The 22549-nt window shown below is 33.9% G+C and overlaps 1 protein-coding gene across 1 annotated transcript; it reads left to right on the forward strand.

Moving 5' to 3' along the window:
* The first annotated feature begins 16419 nt into the window (after positions 1-16419).
* LOC114384982 lies at positions 16420-19678 on the forward strand. Its single transcript, XM_028344867.1, has 3 exons — positions 16420-17926; positions 18811-19039; positions 19303-19678. The coding sequence occupies exons 1-3, from the start codon at positions 16953-16955 to the stop codon at positions 19465-19467; spliced, it is 1368 nt and encodes a 455-aa protein (XP_028200668.1). The 5' UTR covers positions 16420-16952; the 3' UTR covers positions 19468-19678.
* Positions 19679-22549: the final 2871 nt, after the last annotated feature.

A 22549-nucleotide genomic window follows, 5' to 3' on the forward strand; every position in this document is an offset into this window, starting at 1 on the left:
AAGTTAGATTACCAATCCATTAAGAAGGCTCAGGCAACATAGGTTAAGAAGGATAAAGCCGAGAAAAAGAAGGCTGAGAAAGCTAAAGATGACAAAGGCAAGAAGCATGATGAGGTGGAAGAAAAATGGGTGCCCCCTCCTTCTTTCATCAAACCTAGTGCCGCGAAGAGGGCCCATCCAAGTCATTCTCATCAACAAGATGTTGCAGCAACAAGGCAAAGGGTGGAACTTGTTCCAATTGCTACTCCTTCCTCCATCAAGAGTCACCCGCCTTTCTTTCTATGAAGGATAGGGTTAACTCTTTGGGATTAGGACTTCAACCCACATGCCTTTATCTAGTCTTCAATGCTTAGCTAGTCAGATTGTGAGATGTTGAGGGAAGCCGATCAACAAGCATCAATGGATTCCATTGCTAACTTCCAAGTAAGGACTTGGAGAATTGTAGATTTTTGGGCTAATGAGTTTGAGAAGACTGTCACCAAGTCCAACAAGGCTCAAACTGAACTTGACAAGGTAGAGCAAGCTTTAGTTAAGGCCACTAGAGGGAATGAAACACTACTCCAATCAATCGAGGAATCCTAGAAGTCTCTTGAGAGTTCAAAGACTAAGTTAAAAGAGGTAGAGGCCCAAGAAGAGGCCTTGAAGACCAAGCTCACTATAACTGAGGCTTCTACTAAAGTTCTCAAAAAAGAGATTGAACGCCTCAACAAGGAATTTTCTCTTTTCAAGGTGAATGCAGAGAATTTGAAGAGTGATCTTAGTAAAGTTGAGTATGAGATCCTCTAGACTCATAAAGCAAGCTTCTTCAAGGCCACTCGTTAAGTCAAGTACTTCTTTAAAGAAGTTGGTCCCTTCCTTTTGATATTGATAATGGCATGAATCATCAAGGGGAGTTGGTTCCTAAAGCTGAAGTGCTTGTGGAGGGTGTCGTTGAAGAGCCTACTCAGCCTGCTCCTTAGTACTTTTTTATTTCTCTTTTTGTAAAGGCTTGGGCTTGACCTATCGAAAGGGTCCCCATTTGATTAATATTAACACCTTTTTATTCTAAGTGATCTAATTCTTTTTATTGCTTTTCATTATCTAATTTTCAATTAGGAACTACTCAGTAAAACAATCCCTTTAAAAGGTGTTAGCCAATTTTTATTGGTCTATTAAATTTTATCGAATAATTTGATTGATTCTCACTTTATGTAAGCTAAGTGACTTAGTCTAATTTTAGTTGAATCTTTCGATGGCCTAACTTGGTCATTTTCAATACGTATTTAGTCGAATAGCTTAGTTTCTTTGGTATGTCTTTAACCAATATAACTTACGTATCAATCTACTTTTAGTAGAGTAACTTTGTCTATTTTGGTATGCTTTTAGTTGTTTGACTTAGTTGTCTTTAGTATCTTTCTAGTCGAGTAACTTAGCTTTTTTGGTCTCCTTTTAACCAAATAGTTGTTTATAGTCTATATTTAGCCAACTATGATTGTTGGTCTATTAGTAAGCCAAATACTACTCAGTCTTATCTATGCCCTAGATTGGGTCTTTAGTCGGAGAAACCATTCGGTCTACTCGGATCTATGAAGCCAATAACAATGATAAAAAGAATACTTTTATTCAATGTAATATTTGGGTATGCCTCACTAAAATCTCTCTAACAAAAAACCTCATGGGAGGAAATATTAGAATAGAAAAAAGAGTACATCACAACTTACAAGATTAATTGTAGTAAAATTTGAGATGAGCAACATTTCAGGTTCTTGGAATTGCCTTGATAGATAAGTACTCTAGTTAGTAGGCTCCATTTCAGAGTGACTCAACAACTTGGAAAGGATTTTCCCAATTTGTAGCAAGTTTTCCTTCCTTGGCATATTTTTGGGCTTCTTCACACTTTCTTCATACCAAGTCTTGTACCTGAAAGTTTCTCTACTTGACCCAACTGTTGTATCTTTTCTTGGCTCTTCTTTGGTGCATTTCGGATCTCATGTAAACTTCTTTAATGGTCTCTTTAGCCAAGTCGAGTGCTTCACTAAGCATCTCATCATTCTATTTCGCCATGAAATTTGCCCTTCAAAAAGAAGGTTCTCCGACTGCTACTAGTATCATAGCATTTGATCCATATGAGAGTAAAAAATGAGTCTCACCTATTGTCGACTGCGGAGTGCAATGATAAGCCCATAAGATGGTCGAAAGCTCCTTAACTCAATTTCCTTTTCCTTTTCTGACTCACTTTTTTCCTCTTCGGGCATAACCTTGTTGGCTGCATCAATTTGTCCATTACTCTGTGGATGTTCTACTGAAGTCACTTGGTGCTTAATCCCTAAATTTGTAAGTGTCATACCCAAATTTCGTCCGAGGACCATCCGTTTGTTGGGATGCGACCCTCGTTTGACCACTTCGAGGTACTTGGCACCCATCGTTAGACAATCCGTGAAGTTTTGTGACATGTCGGAAGTCAAAAGAAAGCATTGTTGCATAATCCATGAGGTTCCGTAACATGTCGAAAGTCAAAAGGAAGCATTGTTGCACAATTCGTGAAGTTCTGTAACATTCTGGAAGCCAAAAAAGGGATGATTACGTAATCTGTAAGGTTCTGTGACATTACAGAAAGAAAACAAGTATCGTTACGAAATTCGTAAAGTTCCGTAATGTAACGGAAAAAGAATCAACAAAAAAAGGCAGGGCGGTGTATTTAGTAAACAGAGGGGTGCAAATAGCAATCGGGCCCACTTGGGCCTTCCAAGAAGTTCCACCAAAAGGCGGTGCCTTCTGGAGGAAGCAACCTAGCTCGCCTGGGCGAGCTGGGTGGCAAGCTCCTCCCTCTTTTTCCTATAAATAGGGGGAGGAGGGCAGAACAAAAATGTTCAACCCTCCTGGTATATGAGAATCACTTAAAATTAGCGAGAAAATTTTTTTCTGTGAAGAGAATCCAAGCTGAGGCGCTTCCGAGACGTTTCCGTGGGTGATTTCGCAAAGATTTTCCGTCGTTATTCGTCATTCTTCGTTCGTTCTTCGTCGTTCTTTGGTCTTCAACCGGTAAGTTCCCGAAATCGAACTTTTCAATTCATTCTATGTACCCTTAGTGATCCTCATTTGTTTCGCGTGCTTTTATTTTTATTTCATTTACTTTTCGTACCCCCTTTTGACGTGCTTTAGTCATTTATTTAAGCCATTTTCTCGCCTAATCAAAAATAAAATAAATTTTCACCGATCATTCGTATTGTAACATCTTTTAATTTCTGTTAAAATGAAATCTGACCGTTCGGTCATGCCATAATCACGTTTAAAACCAAAAAGAGGCAAAATAATAATATAATAATCTAAAAATATCTTTTAGTAAAATAATAAAAAAAATCAATCAGGCGTTTTTCTTTGAGATTTTTCTTTCTTAATCGAATTGACTAATAACCAAAGTGAAACTAAGGCTAAAATCAATTCATAAATAAAGTTTTTGTCATCACTTAAAAAAGTCATTTTTAAGGTCCAACGCCTTAAAATGGTCTTTTCCGCTTTTATTGGTTAAACGTAGATTTCTAAAAAGCCTAAAATCAACACGTAGCTTTATTACCTCTTTTCAAAAATAACAAGAGATCATTAATGGTCCAATGCCTTAATGTTTTCTCTCCTTTCAAAAGAATCGAAAGCTTGTTTAATGGTCCAACGCCTTAAATGACCTTTCATTCAATAAAAACATATTTTGCAAAAAAGGGATAAAAACAATTTAACCAACGTTTGGTTCTTAAAGAACTACGTAGGTATGATTTCCTTATCACAATTGAGGAATACGTAGGAGCAAGTGAAACACCATTGTCGACCACAAAAAGATAAAAAAATATATAAAAGGCATAAAAAGACATTGGAACGTGAAAAAAGGGAAGATAACACAAATTGAAGTCATGTTTGCACATTTGATTAAAGGCTGTCGTCCCTTGTGACGGACGTGTGGGGTGCTAATACCTTCCCCGTGCGTAAATACAACTCCTGAACCTTTCACTTAAAGTTTGTAGACCACGTCTTTTCCGGTTTTTCCGACGTTTTCCTCAAATAAACGTTGGTGGCGACTCCGCGCGTATTCCTTTCTTGGAAGACGCACCCGTAAGTCACGCATCCCCCTCCCGCCGAAGGGTAGGTTGCGACAGTAAGGAACTCCTCAACTTCTGAAATCAAAGTGATGAGAATCCCTAATCAGGATGCAATGTTCTTCCAGATAAACTTCTGAACATTAGTTGTTTAAATGGTTGCTATGGGCTTGGCCTCAATCCACTTAGTAAAATTATATATGCTTATAAGGAGAAACTTTACTTGTCCTTTTCGCGGAAGGAAAAGGTCCGAGCATGTGTACTCCCCAGGTGGAAAGGGGCCATGGAGCCACTATTTTGTGTAACTCTTCAACTCGTAGGTGAGATATGTTGTCAAATTTTTGGCACTCTTCAGACTTCATCACATACTTTGTGTAGTCTATCCTTATTGTTGGCCAATAATATTCGCCTCTGAGTACTCAGGCAGGCATTGATCATGATCCTGAGTGCATTCCACATACTCCTCTATGCATGTAATTCATTACATATTTGATGCGAAAAAATAATACTCGCACAAAGGCAAGTGTACTATATGCAGTGGTAATAGTGGAGTAAAAGTTCGGATATCAAACCTTAAGGACTAGTTGTGTTCTCAATTAGTCAATATTATTAAATTATACAATTGGATTAATCAAAAGAGGAATTGAATTATTTTTTCCAAAACAAGTAAAATACACAAAAGAGATATTTGAATTACATTAAAAGCCATCGGCGATTATGATTCACTAGTACCAATTTCTCCTAATCCAAGTTTCTATGAAATTTGTACCACAGTTAACTACCAATTCCTAAAATTAACTAAAGCCTATGATCAAGGTTAGAAGATGCTTTATGCCTTGAATCAATACTCCAATGATCATGAATATATCAATTTAAGTTAAAAGATATAAACAATTCTAGCGATGATCGATTAAAAATTAATTAATCTATTGGAGATTACTCAAAAGGTCTGATCATGCAATTTGGTGTAGAACATTCTCTACCTAGGTCTACTCAACATATGAAAATGATCACTATAGTACATTCAATTAAGCATATGATTAATCAGTTCCCAAATAAACACTAAGAATAAGGAAGAGAATTAATTAACATAAAACATTGAGGAAATTCATTAAGAACAAGGAAAGGGATACAATTGGACAATTACATCATAACCCCTGTCAGACCATAATTTCGTCCGGGGACTATCATTCACTTATGTTTTGATTCTCGCTAGCCGAACTGTGTTGTTCGACACCAATTACTGCGCAAGATGAAAGATCGTTCGATGTTTTGGTCAAGGATGCGAAAGATACCCAAAGGGATGGGCAAAAGGGTCTTTTCAGGGAGTTTTCTGGACCCTAGCTCGCCCAAGCTAGCCTCTGGCTTGCCTGGGCCCCCAAATTGCTTAGGGCTGAAGGAACCAGCTTACCTGGGTGAGCCAATTACTTTAGGATGAAGCATTAGCTCGCTTGGGCGAGCTGCCATGGTCCCAAATGCCATTTTTTGCTATAAATAGGTGTGAAAGGGGCTGAGGAAAGGGTTCCAACATTCAACATTGAGATATTTTGAGACAAATAAGGGAGAAGAAGAAGAAAGAAGAGAAAAATGAGGTCGAGGCACTGTCGAATCGTGATTTTAATCAACCTCTACATCATTCTTCGTTCGGTGTTCTTCGTTCATCATTCGGTTAGTGTTTGTTTTCAAGGATTTGAACATGATCTATGCACCCTTAGGGGTCCCATTTGTTGTTTTGTGCATATTCATTCCCTTCTTCTATCATCGGTAATCTCTTTTCTTTTGTAAAGTTCAATCTTAACTGATCATTAGTGTCGTAAGTCATCTTTTAAAGAGCTTAAAAGTTAATAAACAAAATCGAGATAAAACCAACATAGAACTGAATTTCTCTCCATCAAATCCACTTGAGATCGTTCAAGGTCCAACGCCTTAACAACCTCTTTTTGTTTTCAATAATAAAAATTAATCTTTCAAAAGCCTAAAACCAATTCAACACACAAACTCTCAGACTTAAAGAACTACGTAGGTTTGAATTCCTCATCGCACCTGAGGATACGTTGGAGCAAGGGCAGTTCCCTTGTTGACCCCAAAAAATAAAAAATTATAAAAAGGGAAAATAAATAATATTGAAGTCACATTTTTGCATACTCGATTAAAGATTGTCACCCCTTGTAGCAGGCACGTGGGGTGCTAATACCTTCCCTATTTGTAAACAACTCCTGAACCCTTCTTTTCAATATTCACAGACCTTCCTCTTTTGGTTTTTATAACGTTTTCCTCAAATAAATGTTGGTGGCGACTCCCACGTGTTTTTTCTTTTTGAAAGACGCATATTTCCTTTCGCGGCACCCTCCCGTCGAAGGGTAGGTTGCGACAACCCCCAAACTAAGGTGACTAGCCACTCATGGTCAAAGCAAATCTAGAAAACCTATAAGAAATTAGCTTAGACATACCAATAAGGTGGGAAGAATGATCACGATTCATCCTCACAGTGTTGCCTATGCTTCACAGCTCTAAAAAACCCTCAAGGTTCTCTTAAAATTCGCAAGAGATAAAAGTGATCAAATTTTTTTTTACAAACTTTAGAGCCCTATTTATAGCTTCCTAAAACATATCATTCCCAAAAGATGCACTATAGTTGTGGTAACATCTACCACCGTGGTTGGAAAATAGTAACATTGAAGCTCTAAGCATTATGGATTGACTATAGTCCTTATAGTTTACCACGACTGTGGCGAAATTTACAATGACCATTATCGGATAGTTGGCTTTGTTCTAGAGGGAATTTATGCTCTTATCATGGTCATTTTGCTTACCACGACCATTATCAAGTGTCGAGTCTTCAAATCTTCATAAAACCATGCAACTTCCAATTCTTTCACTCAATTCGGCGGCTATATTCCTGCAATACAAAACTAGTGTCCAAATGTGAGTTTTGCCATGAAAATGAATGTAAATGGCACAAAAACTCACAAAATATCACTCAAAAGTGGTTCATCGATATTCGGCCTAATCTTGAGTTAGGCACTTTAACAAAGGAATTGTGAAGCCTCTTCTATATAGGTCTCCCCCCTTCTTTTCACCTGCAACCTAGTTGACAAACTTAAGACTACGAACATAGCATTTGCTCGCCGATTTTGAGCTTCCACCACTTGTGAATCCTCCTGCTATCATGTTGATCACACCTTGAATCTGAGTTTCAGGTGGGGAAGTCTCATCATGATTGCGATTATATTGTTTCTCGAGTCCAACTACGCTATCGACTTTTATCACACTCCCTTTCTTGCTTCCATGAAGGTTCTTTATCCTTAACGAATCTCTGCAACTGCCCCTTCTAGATCAATTTTCCATCTTGGCCTTGAGAGTAGTGCACTCTTCAGTGTTGTGATCTACAACTTGGTGATAACGATAATATTTGGACTTGTTTACTCCTGGTGGAGGTCAATTCTTAGCCGGCAATTGGATCAGCTCTGCATTGCATGCTTCCTTTAGTACTCGACTTCACCTCTCTGTTAGTAGAGTGTAGTGGCTAAACTTGGATTGAGGTGGTTTGTCTTTTCTAGACTTTCCCCGATTATGTCTGCCTTCAATCTTAGCCTCTCACTCCATTAGTTTCTTTGATGATTCCCCATAGACTTTTTCTTTGAATCTGACCATCTTCTCCATCTGGATGAAGCTGACAACCCTTGCTCTCAACTCTTCCAATGTTGCCAGCGGTTTCTTGCATAAGTTGTCCGAGAAGGGCTGGACTTAGATGCCATGAACATTGAGGTAAGTATTACTTCTGGACTCAGGTCTTGGATTTAAACTGAAATTGATGAGAACTTCTCCATAAATCTCTTAAAGATTCATCCTCCTCTTGTCGAATGTTAGTGAGTGCCACTGCTGTCAGGTGATGTGATCTAATTGTTGTGTACTGCACTCTAAAATGCATACTAAGAGTCACAAATGAGTCAATGGAGTTTCTCGAAAGGTGAGTATATTAATGATGTGTTGTCCCTTTCAACATTATTGGGAATTCTCAACACATGATTGTGCCACTATTTGTAAACAAACTCATTTGTGTAACGAATGCATCCACATGTTCATCCGGGTCCCGGAGTCTATCATAACAATCAATAGTCAACGTCCTCCATTTAGGTGTGCCTCTGTGATCCCATCAACAAAGGGATGTAGCTGAGTGTTAGTGTTTGCTACTCTCTGAATTGGTTGTGTGACGAATGGAGTTTTTTTCTCTCCATATCATCTCAACCCCATCAATCTTGTCCAAATGGGTTTGGTAGGTTGCATCTACTACAATTGAGTTTGCATTCTACTCTTCTTGAAGCTTTAGGTACTGCTCTCTAAGAATGGTGTTCTCCTTTCAAAGATTATTCATCTCTTGGGTGTTTCTTTGCTTCAAGGTATTCATATCTTTGTAGGGTGATGATAAATGAGTGATCATCAAGCTCCCGACATGAGAGACTCACAAAATTTGTTGGGTTCCCTTTTTCAGAGGCACCCATGGCAAGCATCCCTAGCATGGTGAATTCCTGCTTGCGTGGTCGCTTTCCTTGGTTAACGGTGTTGGTGTCACCGTCGTTCATTGCCACGATTATGTAGTGGTTGAAGGGAAAGTTTTTCTTTGACCCCAAGGTGGATGCCAAATGTTCTAACCGAATTTGGCAGAACTTCCTCACGATGATGCTCCTCCACAAGCTCTTTCACGAAGGTGGTGAGGTATACCTGTAAAGACACTTAAGTTAGCAAATCAGAGGCATGCAAGTATCAGAAAGTGGGTTGGATTAAGAGTTCATTTATGTGAACCTTGGTCATCCCCTTTTATTGAGGTGGAATTGGATGATAAGATCTCAACTTCCCTCTTAAGATAATGTAAATAGGAAAATATATGATTATATCTTATCTTTCATTTGATAATAGATAACTTCCAATTTTAGGGGGTATCTTTATCTTTCTAGTAAAAGATAGACTTTTCTTCTTTCCTCTAATAATGCTTTAGATTTCTAGTAGGCTACTTGGTCGGCCATCAACAATAGACACTTGTCAAGTCCAAGTAGTACAATTGTTAATTTGTTAGATTTTATTATTGGGAATGATTCAAACCCGTGACCTTTTCCTACTCTTCTTCTTTCTTAACCATCAATTCAACCTTATATCTCCTAGTGTGTGTTCTTCAATGAAAATATGTAGGTATGAAAGATTGTATCATTTAATGAAAATGTATGTTCTTTCATAAAAGAATGTGTCTTTCTTCACTAAAATACATGAGATATGTATTTTCTCCAAAAGTTGTGAGATTTGATTCTTCATCAAAAGTCATAAGATGTAATTCTTCACCAAAAGTAATGAGATGTATCACTTTAAATTATTGCATCTCTTCACCAAAAGACACAACATGGTTTATAAATAGAAAAAATCTATATGCAAAAAAGGAGACAACATTGTGAAACATAGTGAGAAACCGATTATTGTATCTAGTTTTTGTAGAAATTAGTGGAGATGAATTGAATCTAAATGTTATTATTTTGTACATGTCTTGAATTTTTTTTAGGACCGTTGCCATAAAAAGTTTCCTCTTTAATATTTTTTCTTTATTGTGAAGTCATCTCTATTAATTTTGCACAAGTAAAATTACGCATAAATGCAATCAAATATATATAATTTGTAATGATTAGAAAAATATGCATCTCTATTTCAACGTAAAATTAGGGTTGTCAATACAGATTGGCCTGACCCGCTTTTGGCCCACCATAAACGGGCCAGCCCAGCCCTCCCCGCTAAGCAAAACGGGCTACCTTTCCTAGCCCGACCTGTTTCAAGCTGGCCCGCGAGCCACCTGCCAGCCCGCAATTTATTTTTTTCTCCAAATTTTATATTGTCCTTTATCGTTGTTGGTAACATCAATTATGAATCTAACTCTTGTCTCTTTATAATTTTTTATAACTAAAAATAATAATAATATACTAGTAGTAAGCAATAAAAGAATAAAGCTTATCACAAACTTCAATATCTAGAATCTAGATGACTTTGTCACCTTGTGTGCCTCTAATCCCTCCATTTCAAAACTTCCTATATTTAAGGTTTTTACACAGATTAAAAAACTATTTATATATACAAACTTAAACTAAATTATTCTAATTTATAAATCATAAAGATAAACTAAAAGTCCACAATACAAAATAATTATCCAATAATTGTCCAATAACTCAAACTCAATAATAATAATCATAAACATAAACTCAAGACTACTCAATGTCCAATAATTATCCATAAACTCACATTAGCATCAAAGCCAATGTCCACACTAATTGTCCACAAACTCATATTCAAGCATCAAACTCAATGTCCACACTAATTGTCCACAAAGTGAATTTTAAGATTATAAATATATATGGTAATTTTACAAATGGTAACGCATAATTCCAAAAACCCCATATTCAAAGCGAATTTCCCGCGGGCTGGCCCGCCCCGACCCGCCTCTGACCCGTCGGACTTACGGGCTAAACTGGGCAGGCCTAAACGGTTTACGAGTCTCAAATTCCAACCTAACCCAACTTTTTTGGAGAACGGGTCAGGCCTGACTTGATTTGACACCCCTTCGTAAAATACTCCCTTTGGTCCTTATTATAAGGCATAAATTAGAATGAATTGATGGTCTTTTTTATAAGACAATTTAGAATTCCTATAAAGCATTTATTTTTTTTCCCATTAGTTCCCCTTATTAAATATTATAAGTGTTTTTGCTTTTTATTGATATTGGTGCATATAAAACTCTTGGACTTTAATATTCTCACATCATCCATAACAAGTTAATGATTATTAATAATGACATAACCGATACATTAGTAAGATATTTTATAAAAAAAAAAATCAATAAAATCAACTTAATGAATTACTTTTATTAATTTGGTGCTATGTAATCTAGTTATTAGCTTTACATGCTTGACACATACAATGAAATATAAAATAACTAAAATGTTAAGTGTATTAACTAGTGGAGCTGGAAACTAGAAATCATAAATATATAGAACAAATATTAATGTTTCTTTTGAAACATGTTTATTGTTTTAGTCCTTTAATTTGGGGGTTCTATTTTTTTAGTCTCCCAAATTTAAATTTGTTCTTTTTAGTTCTTAAATTTTGAAAATGGCTCATTTTAGCATGTTCCATGAGTGTGCCAAAGGTGGAATAATATATTGACAATTTTTTACAGTTGTAAAATACAAATTCTTACAACTAAAAATTAAAAACCAAATTCTAGCAGCTAAACATTGCAACCTCTGTTTGGGGTACACTCCCGGGAGGGCACTAAAAAGAGAAATTTTCTAAATTCAGGGACCAAAAAAATAGGACTACCAAATTGAGGGACGATAAACATTAATTAAGACAAATATAATTACGCCTAACAAAATGTCCATAGTAGGATTGAAACCGTGAAATAGATAGGAAAATCCAAATTGTTGAAATAGTTGGGAATCTAGAAAAAGGGGTTGAATAAATTCTTTTCAAAAGTTTTACCTAATCATTGTAAGATTCAATTAAAAATACCCCTTTATGTAATCAAGATTTTCTCAAAAACTTTGTTAGGAAAGACTATCAAACAATGAATACAAAAACATATGAAAAATAGAGTTTATGATCCTTTCACATCAATTCTATTACACACCAAATTTAGACTGGTTCAGTCCTCAAGAGGACCTACATCTAGTTGTTCTAAGATCCCTTAAAACTTCTACTATTAGAGAACCAAGTATAAACACTATGCACATGCAATTTCATAAAATTCTACCTCTCCCTTGAACCCTACAAGAGAAAGGACAACAATTGAAACCCTATCACCTTAGAAAACCCTTGTTAACCCTGACCAAGATTAAAAAAGTAGAAAGAAATTTAAATTGGATTGAATACTCCTCGATGTGTGGACCACAACATCTTCAAGCTCTTCCATAGATGATCAATTCATGATGAAGAATGAGTGAATCTTGATCAACTTTAATCTCTTGAAGAAATGCAGAGTAATTCTCTTAGATGACTCTGAGAAAATGTTTTCTAAAAGATAAGATTATATCAAGAGTCACTAATAAGAAAGAACAAGTGGGGGTATTTAAATTTTAATAGCCAAAACATATTTAATTGATTATCAAATATGGTAATTGATTAATTCATTAAAATCCCTCTTTGTTTTGCATTTCCAAGAACGTGGTAATCGATTACAGAATGTGGTAATTGATTATCTCATTTCATAGAGAGCTTCTCAAGGTTACAAGGTTCTAGAATAATTGATTACCAAATGTCGTAATCAATTATTTTGTCACATCGACAGCTTCTAAAGTTTCTAGACATAGTCTAATCGATTACTAAATGTGGTAATCGATTATCTCAAGCCACCGAGCCTTTCTTTTTTTAAAATTGGCTTTATAATAAATTACTAGAATTGGTAATCGATTAAATCTATAACTTTAGACAAATTTCAAATAGAAGTAAGTTTTGTTACTTGTTTTAACACTTTGTAATTGATTACATAGCCTTGTAGTCGATTAAACTGTGTTGAACTCATTATTTCTAAGAAACTTTGAGATCAATCCATTCATCTATCATGTTTGATTCACACTAAGCATGGATAAATAAAAATTAAGACTTAGTCCACCACTCATGCCTAGACTAAAAACATTCAAGACAAATATCACATCTTTTAAAATGTGTTTGACATTGTAAAATCATAAAACCAAAATCCTAAGACTAATCTTCAAGTCTTTAATCTTTGATTCAACACAAATAAGGTACCAATAGTTATATTATGACGGTTGTTATATGAATCAATGTAAAATGACTAATTTTACATCAATTCAAATGAAAACTAATGTAATATAGTTTGTTTAAATTGTAAAATGCCATCACATATTCTTGCTACATCAGTTGTAAAACAAATGATGTTGAAACCCAACATAACATCCCATTTATGCACTAGTGTATGTGAAGTTTTAATAATCATTTGGCTTGTTATAGAACTCATTTAATGGATAGAAAATAAAATAAAATATTTTATCTTGTTGTAATTAGTTGTTTAGATATTGATAAATATACTTATCATACTATTATCATATCTTATTCTTAATTTTATGTCAAAATAATTTTTTTTATTACATAGGTGAAGTTTTTTTTAGGCAAATTACATAGGTGAAGTTAAATTAAGAAACAAACACATCAAATAGATTTGGCACACTCAACATATCTATTTTTAAAATTTTTGTTAAATTAAATGATAAGTTATTATTCAATCCCTAAAATAAACTAACAAATAAATGAAATAGTGATTTTCTTGTCATAATATTTTAGAGTAGGTTACTAATACACTCCAATTAAAAAAATATACGTTAACAAACCTCTTTGTCTCTATAAATAGAGCCTCAACATGAAATTTTATAAACTTAATTTTTATTAAAAAAATTAATTCAATGGTTAGATTAGTCAATTTCATATTATACACAAAAATTATTACGTTTTATAAATACAAAAGATTAAACTTATCCTACAAATACACAGTGAATAAGATTTATATTCAACATATCTTGCATATACTTATTAAAATAATTGACATATAAAATTGAATAGAAACTTTAAAATTAAAATTAAAATATATTATATATTCATATATTTTTTTATTTAGAATTTGTAAGAATAACATTAGAGATAATAAAGTTTATAAATATTATGTTATAATAAAAAACATATAATAAGATTAAAGATAATAAGATTTGTAAATATTGAGTTACAATAAAAAAATTAAATCAGTTATTTAAGACATGCTATGATATTTTTTAAAAACATTCACCACATATACATGAATTGATAGCATATAAAAAAATTTAAATAACTTTAAATTACATTATTATAAATTTAATTTTTATTACTTTATATGTGTTCTTAAATAATCGTTAAAAAATAAAATAAAATAAATATATATTTAAATTCAAAATATTTCGCAATAATTTATTTAAAAAAATATTTAAGCTCAATAATTAAGAGACAAATATTACATTATTTCTCAAATTTATCTATTTTATAATATATTTCATAAATAAAAATGTTCTAATTAATAAAACATAATGAATAACTTAGTATATATCGTAAATTTGTAATACCTTTTTTGGTCATAGATTCCTTTAATAAAATTTATTAACATAAAAAGTTATACATTTAATAATATTTATTATTTAATTAATATAACATTTATTAATAATCTCTTCTTTGAGTTTAATTCATTGACAAACAAGGCAAGTGGCTCACAATTTATCTAAGGCGTCTAGATTTTGTGTTTGTCCTCAAGTTTTTGAGCATCTTTCTAATTTTATTCATGCCATTTTTATTAATAAAATGATATAAATATCTTGCAGTAACAAAAATATTTATTAATAGGAATGTTCATCAACCTATTCAATCTAATACAAGTTGCAAGCATTTAATAATAGAATGCTCATCAACTTATTCAATCTTTTTATTTTATTTATATCAACCTATTTAATCCAATATAAGATATAATAACCGGATCGAAAAATCAATAATTGAACAAAATTGAAAAAAAAATTGAAAACAGAAAAAAATGACGATTATAAAAATTATTTTATTTAAATTTGATTGGATCAAATTCGAATGTTATGTTAAAATTAATTCAATTCAAATTGAATCAAACTTTCTTTAAGTTGCAATATTATTTAATGATTGGTTACATGTTCATGTATTCAAGAACATGTATGAAGTAGAAATTTGTTATTTTTAATTTATATATTTTTAATTTTTTTAAAAATATTTTTAAATTATAATTTGAATGTATGCTTCGAACTACGTTATAACTTTTTTTAGATGTGATGCTGGATGTTGGATTAACTTTTATGTTTCATAGTTACAAAAAAAAAACTTGTATGTTTCATTATTTATTTCAATATGATCTTATTGTGCATTAAAATTTTACTCTATCAATTAATTAAATATTATCATTGATATGATTTTTAATATAATAATTAAAAATCAATTAGTTTATCATACATAATAGTTTATGAATAAATAATAATATAATTTTTTTATACTTTTAGTACATAAATTATTTACTCTTTTAATATTTATAGATTCTTTTTTAAAATCATAAAATCAACCTAACTAAAAATTATATAAATTGGATTGGATAATATTTGTCTTAAATTTAAATTTAAAATCAACCTAATTAAATGATTCATCAACAAAATTGAAATGATTAAATTGAATGATTTTTCTTTAAAATTAATTCAACAGACACTTTTATTTAATAATAATGTTTAAGGTAATTATATCTTATATTTAATATTTTTGTCGTCTCATTTTTTTTTACGTTTAAGGTTTCAGTACGTGAAACAAGAAATATAACTAATATTTTAGATTTCATAAAATATATTTTGCAATTTTCTAATATATTATTAGACATAATAAATGATACAATGAAAGACATAGACACATGGAATATTCTTATATATTATAAAATACTGTAAGAATTATCATATAAATAACATAATTCGGATTTTTTTTTTGGTAATGATATAATTCTAATATTTAATACCACTAATATTATGTTGTCAATTTTACTCAAGCATAAAGATAGATTTAAAAAGGACCTCAAATATTTGCATAAATTCAAGATTTTTTCTATGTATGTATATAATCACTGCTGACATCAAAATTAGTCATTCTCAATAATTATCCGTTAGAATTGAATTATTACTAAACACAAGATGAAAAAATATCATTATTGAAACAAAACTTTCCTTTTCAAGATAAAAGTTAGTACTACATGTTAAAAAAAAGTGAACACAACACGTGTGTATATAAACGTTACTCTTAATAATTCTCAAACAATTCCCATTTACTTGCACACGGATTAGAAAAACCATCTCTGATCACCGAGAAAAAGAAAGACTGAAAGAATTTACCTAAAAAGAATGCTTGCCATTTTAGTTTTAACTGCCCATTTCACTTAATTCAAAAGCCAGCCAGAGGGGCTCCAACTCATACAAATTAAATACCCTCCAAACTAAGCATAATAATTAATAATATCTCATCATTATGAATTATTAATAATATAAATATAATATTAATAGCTCATTTCAGGTTGCTCTTAAAGTCTTGTGAACCATACACCCAAAAATAAATAAAAAGAAATCAATGAACGGTCACTATAATGGATTAATGGTGATTACTGATTAGCCTTGCGGCTAAAATTGCATGACACCCCCAACTGAACGAGTCACATGGTAAGATTTTTTTCCAAAAATAAAAATAAAAATGAGTATGAAAATGATAAGATGTGATGATAATTTTTTTGACAGAAAAAATGTGGTGATGATCATGATCCACATATCTTCCGTTCCCGTCAACACTCAACACCAACACTGCGACCTCTTCTCCTCGATCACACGGCCACAAACTCCCAATCAACCACGATCGTCCGATCTCAATCAAACGCTCCTCATCGAATCCCACTCCCACTCGCCATCTTCCATCGTTCCGTATATATTGTTTCACTCAACACCAAAAACAAAAAAGAAAAGCTTCATCGTAACCTGCGAACTCCACTCTCCGCTTCCACTGCTACCTTTCTCTTCTTTTTCCTTTTTGTTCTCTCAACCTTCACTTAAACGAATAACCTAGAAGACAAGTTAAAAAAAAAAAACTAAAACCTTCGATCTTTGTTGTTGTTGTTGTTGTTTTTGAATTTCGACCACCGCGTGCGCCACCGTGCGCGGCCTGCGATGTTGCCGGCGCCACCGGGAGCTACAACAACAACCGTCGTGGTGAGAATCTCGCGCTACAGATCGCGCGGCGAGCATTGATAAAGAAGAAAAAAACCACGTGGGTCCCACACCGATGGAAGCTCAGAAGAAAACCCAAACCCAAACCAAACTCACCCGAACCCAATCCTCTCTGCTTCGGTGTTCCTCTCCCACCACCACCACGCGTTCTTCCGTTCATAGCCTCTCTTCGGTCAACGAAGACTTTTTTCCAGAAGAAGAAAAGTCCTCCTCCGATACGAGCAGCAAGAGAAAGAAGAAGAATAATAAACCAATTAGACTTAGACCCGGTTCGATCCGGTTCTCGTTGGCTGGACCGGTTCTTGGGTTCTTCACCGCGTGCACGTTCTTCTCCTACTTCCTCTACCTCGGTTCACGCGCCGCCGCGGCAACCTCCGAGAACGTGTTGGCGGTGCTGGTGTTCCTCGCGGCGACGCTCTATTTCCTGAACCGGAACAAGTCACTGATCCAGCGAACTTTCTCGGTCCTCAAGCACGCGTGGGATGGAAACCTGAAAAGACTCGGTTTCTCGACAAAGGGTAGCGAGAAACCGGTTCAGTGGTTCATCGGCGATGACGCTACCATGAGTAGTAGGGAGGAGGGTATGAACAAACATAAGAAGAATAAGAATAAAATTAACAACGATGTTGTTGTTGATGTTGATGTTGGTGAAGGTGATGTCATAGAAGGTGTAGAGTTTTATAGCAACGGGGATTTTTATGAGGGAGAGTTTCATGGAGGAAGGTGTAGTGGGAGTGGAGTGTACCACTATTTTGAGAGTGGGAGGTATGAGGGGGAATGGGTGGATGGGAAGTATGATGGGTATGGAATAGAGAGTTGGGCTAGGGGGAGTAAATATAAGGGGTGTTATAAGCAAGGTTTGAGGCATGGGTTTGGGGTGTATAAGTTTTACACTGGGGATTCCTATGCTGGTGAGTGGTGTAATGGGCAGAGTCATGGGGTGGGGGTGCAGGCTTGCTCTGATGGGAGTTGCTATGTTGGGGAGTTTAAGTTTGGGGTCAAGCATGGACTTGGATGTTACCATTTCAGGTTGGTTTGTTTGTTTCTCATGGTTCTTTCTTTCTATGTTCTTCTCAATTGGTGTGGTTAGTTTTTCAAGTTTTGAAAATATTGGGGTGTGTTTGATTAGTTTGAAAAAGTGTTTTTAGTTAAGGTTGCTCAGACAACTGATGGAGGAACAAGTTGTGTCTGTGTTTTTTTTTAAACAATTGTTTTTAGAAACTTCAAAAGTTGATAAGTTTTGGTCGACAGATTGATTGCTGAAACGGTGTGGAGTTGGTTTAGAAAACAGTTTTAAAATTAAAAAGTGAGAAGGAAATCAGACTCCTTAATTTTGGTGAAAAAAATTTAAACAACTTTGCTCTTTAAGTTTACTTTGTTAGTTTGGCTGTCTTGTTTTTTTTTTTTTTTTTTTTTTTTTTCTTTTTGTGAATAAATAGTCTTTTGGGTGAACAGTTTTTGAACCGTGATGCTACAGTGAATTTCGTTGGTGATTTTTTGATTGGCTTTTGTGATTGAATCTTTTCTTTCTCTATAGATTTGTAGGCGAGGCTTTGTTGTACCAAGTTGCTGTTGTTTTTCATCTTCCTATGTGTTGTTTGTCAATGAATGTAATTGCGTATTGAAATCTTCAAATTTGGTTATTTAAGTTGCTGAATTTTCAAAGTTTGACAAGTTAAATGATTGATAAATTGGTTGTTTCTTTTTTCAAGTCCTTGATAATGTCTGTTGACAATTTGCAATATTAATGGTACATTGGTACTGCATACTTGTGTTGCGAAATTTCTCTTCTGGTAATAACTATTGTTACTATACGGAAAGATATGGTGTGGACAATATATTCATAACCTGTTATGGATTTTAGTTTCTTTTTTACCAAATAAACTCACTGTTGTGTTACATTTCTGCTGTAGAAACGGAGATAGGTATGCTGGAGAGTACTTTGGAGATAAAATACATGGCTTTGGTGTCTACCACTTTGCCAATGGCCACTATTACGAAGGTTCATGGCACGAAGGTCGTAGGCAAGGTTATGGCATGTATATGTTTCGAAATGGTGATGGAAGATGTGGTGAATGGGATGCTGGCAACCTCAAACTCTCTCTACCACCACAAAATGATGCTATCATTCGCACAGTTCAGGTATTTGTCACAGACATTCACTTGTTTTGGCCTTACCTAAGGAGTAAACCCCACTGTGCTCTAAAGTCTTTGACTTTGTAAAATGTCAAGTACTACAGTGAAAAAGTTTTGTGGAGTTTGGAATTAGTGATTGATGCTTACAATCTCAGGGCTAAAAAGGGGTGGTTTACTCCTTGATTCATTGCTGTATTCTTCAAACCTATTAGAAATGATGATGCTGTTCTCATAAATGTTTGTTACCCTTTATGGGGTTGAAATTGCAGGCTGCTAGGAAAACAGCTGAAAATGCTATAAATCTTCCCCGGAAGGATGACCACGTGAACAAGGCAGTAATTGCTGCAAACAGGGCTGCCACTGCTGCTAGAGTTGCTGCAGTGAAAGCTGTTCAGAACCAAATGGGTGGAAAATTTTGCGATATTGATGTCTGAGTTTAGGTGTTAGCTAGCTTTTGTTTGAAAATTGTAAATTTTTACTAGTAGTACCAGTTTTAAGTACTTGGAAGATGCTACCCCGGTGAGGAAAAGCTCATTGGAGGTTGAAGAGTATGTTCTGATGTTTGTTTCACAACACAACATGTACATAAACCCATGTATATCAATGAAAAGATGCATTTTCAAAAGTACCACTTTCTTGATTAAAGGTTTTTCAAAGGAACGTGGTTGGGGGATCAAAGGGGCTACACAGTGGGGGTGGCTGCATTGTTGTGGAAACCAAAGTGAAAAAACTTGCATGCTTGATCCCTCTAAATAAAGGCTATTATTAATGCTACCTTCACTTTTTGGCCTAGAGAATGCTACTATCCTGTATGAGATGTCATTCTAAATTTGATTAGCACGAGGATTGGCTCTTCTTTTTGGTGAAGGAATCCATGTTAGGATTGTAATAATAGTATTTTCTATTCCATCCTCTTAAGATTGTGATATATAGTCACACGGAGAGAGAAATTGAATTTTTTTTTCTTGGGTCAAATGTTACGAGGATCTCTTCATCTCACTAGATCACATTAATTTTTGATTGTAGTGTGTTGTTATTGTTAGTATAAAAGAATCTTACACATAAAATAAGTGAAAAATTGGAAAAGAATTATCTTGTTAAATAAATTATTTTTTCACATGTAGAAACAACGGAAGAATCTTTCGGCACCAACTTTACACCAAAGGGTTAAATTTGGAGGGAGAAATTTAAGATTCGTGCATCAGGAGGGACATTGATAATCTGAGATCATGTGAAAAATGACCTGGTGGTGTAACCGTGGCTTGACCCTTGTGAGCAAAGAAGAGAGTTGAGTAGCTTTGCCCATACTCCAATTACGCCCAAACTATTGACAGGAATAAACACAAAGTGGATGATGAGTCCAGGCACCATAAGACTCAAACTCTGGCCAACTACTCCCAATAAAGGGTCAATGCCACCACCCATCTACTAAAATTCCTGTCTGCTTATTTTCACATAAGTCGGTAGGATGTTTTTCAAGATTTTATTATGAGATAAACCGCCAATTCGTATATAGAATACAAATCTCAATAGATGGATAACTTGGATGTGTGGTGTTTTTGGTTGATGACCTGCCACTTCCGTATGGCACGTGCCAGTCGATTATCTTACAAATTTTTTTAGTCTCTTTATTCATAGGAAGGAAAGAATAACATTTTTTTTTATTATTGGCGTTCTTCGTCAATTAGTGAGTGCATCATTATGCATTTGACAACTTTAGGCTTGATAATTGTGCATAATAAATAAAGTGAAATGACAAAAATAATAATATAAATGAGTAGAAAATACTATAACAGAGAAAACTTAAATGATTTCCTAAAGAGGACTTCAAGTAAGAAGACAAATCACTGAATACATGAATCATTGAAGTAATTTTAGTTAAATTAGTGGTTTTCAATTTAAATTTAAATATGTAGTTTTGTTAAATATTCAGACCAAGAGAATTGTGTTGCTCATACTAATTTTACTTGACTCAAGTATGATTATCTTCGATAACTAGTGTTTCCAACAAAAATAAAAATAAAAGAATAAAATAATTTAATGTTGGTCTCTAATAACTATTTTCCAAATACAGCGAGTGTTAAGGATACTTTACATGGTCAATAGGATCTATTATTTATAAACTACGCTATAGGCATGGCAACAAGTCTAGGGTGGATTTGACTATTTTCATATCTGCTTCCATCAAGGATGAAATGAGTTTAGAGTTGAGATTAAAAAAAGACGAGAATGGGACGGCTAGGATTGGCTTTGTCGTAGAGAGTTTGAATAATATGCATGATGTCTTAGGTTTCATCTTTATTACTATCATTGTACACAAAAAAAGACAAGAATAAAAAACTTAAAAGAGTTTTGAAAAGAAAAATATAAAAAGACTAAAGAAATCTATGGTTAGAAAAACTATAAACTAGAATATTCAACTTGAAGAGTGAAACTCTCACTTTCTAAATTAGACATTCTCAACATTCCATCTTTTATCTTCTTACAAGGTGCATTTTACTCTTGAAATTTATTCTATTATTTCTCCTTTAATGTTAATTTTTATCGTGGGACATATTAAGATAAAAATTTAATTTTAATTTTTTAATTAAAAGAACAATAGCAAAACTTATAAAATCGTGCACTAAAATTTTATTCAAATAAAATTCATTTTTATAACAAAAAAAAATTCACGTAATCACCTCAGTTACTTGATTTAAATTTCCTTATACTTCGATGACAACAAAAATATTCCTTAGACGCAACTTTTATAACTATTCATCAAGGAATTTTAGTGTTTCACAATTTCAATGTTGCTAGTTTGTTACTATGCACCATACATAACATCCTTCTTTTCTTCTTTAATAAAAAAAGTTATAATATCATTCTAAACAAAAACTCCGTCTGACCTGTTGGTCTCGAACAAGAAAGAATCAGTGATAGAAATGAGAGTCTATTTGATGAATAAAGATGTTAACCTTTATACAAAATACAATATTGAAACAAAACTAGAGGTTATTAATACGGGTAACCTGATAACCGTGCCACTAACCACACCACCTATTGTTAACATGATTAGCCTATTATTTAACTAAAACTAACCACAGTTACAACTCTAATTACAATCTGAATTATACACAACACTCTCTCTTAATTTAGATCATCTAGAGTTTGCATTCCCAGCAACTTCCTAAATTCCTTGAACCTTTCATGTCTCAGTGGCTTGGTCATTACATCGGCCACTTGATCTTGTCCCAATTCCAGCCTCTCCATTCATCAAAGACCACATCTGCACTTATTACAATCTTTTATGTATTTGGATCCAACAACCTGTAAGCCCCAGTTTGATGGTAACCTAATAGGATCATAGGTTCTCCTTTGCCATCTAACTTTTGTCTTCTTTGATCTGGTACATGCTTGTAACACAAGCATCCAAATATTCTCAGATGAGATACATTTGGCTTCTTTCCTGTTCAGGCTTCCTCCGGGGTAATGCCATCAAGTTTCTTTGATGGGCTTCTGTTGAGCAGGTAAGTA

This window comes from Glycine soja, chromosome 14 (genome assembly GCF_004193775.1).
Source record: "Glycine soja cultivar W05 chromosome 14, ASM419377v2, whole genome shotgun sequence".
Lineage (NCBI taxonomy): Eukaryota > Viridiplantae > Streptophyta > Magnoliopsida > Fabales > Fabaceae > Glycine > Glycine soja.

Bases quoted from the DNA above. Each gene is read 5' to 3' on its own strand.
- LOC114384982 (XM_028344867.1), top strand. From the start codon at position 16,953: ATGGAAGCTCAGAAGAAAACCCAAACCCAAACCAAACTCACCCGAACC. The intron at 17,927-18,810 runs GTTGGTTTGTTT...TTTCTGCTGTAG, and splicing joins CTTGGATGTTACCATTTCAG to AAACGGAGATAGGTATGCTG. The intron at 19,040-19,302 runs GTATTTGTCACA...TTGAAATTGCAG, and splicing joins CTATCATTCGCACAGTTCAG to GCTGCTAGGAAAACAGCTGA.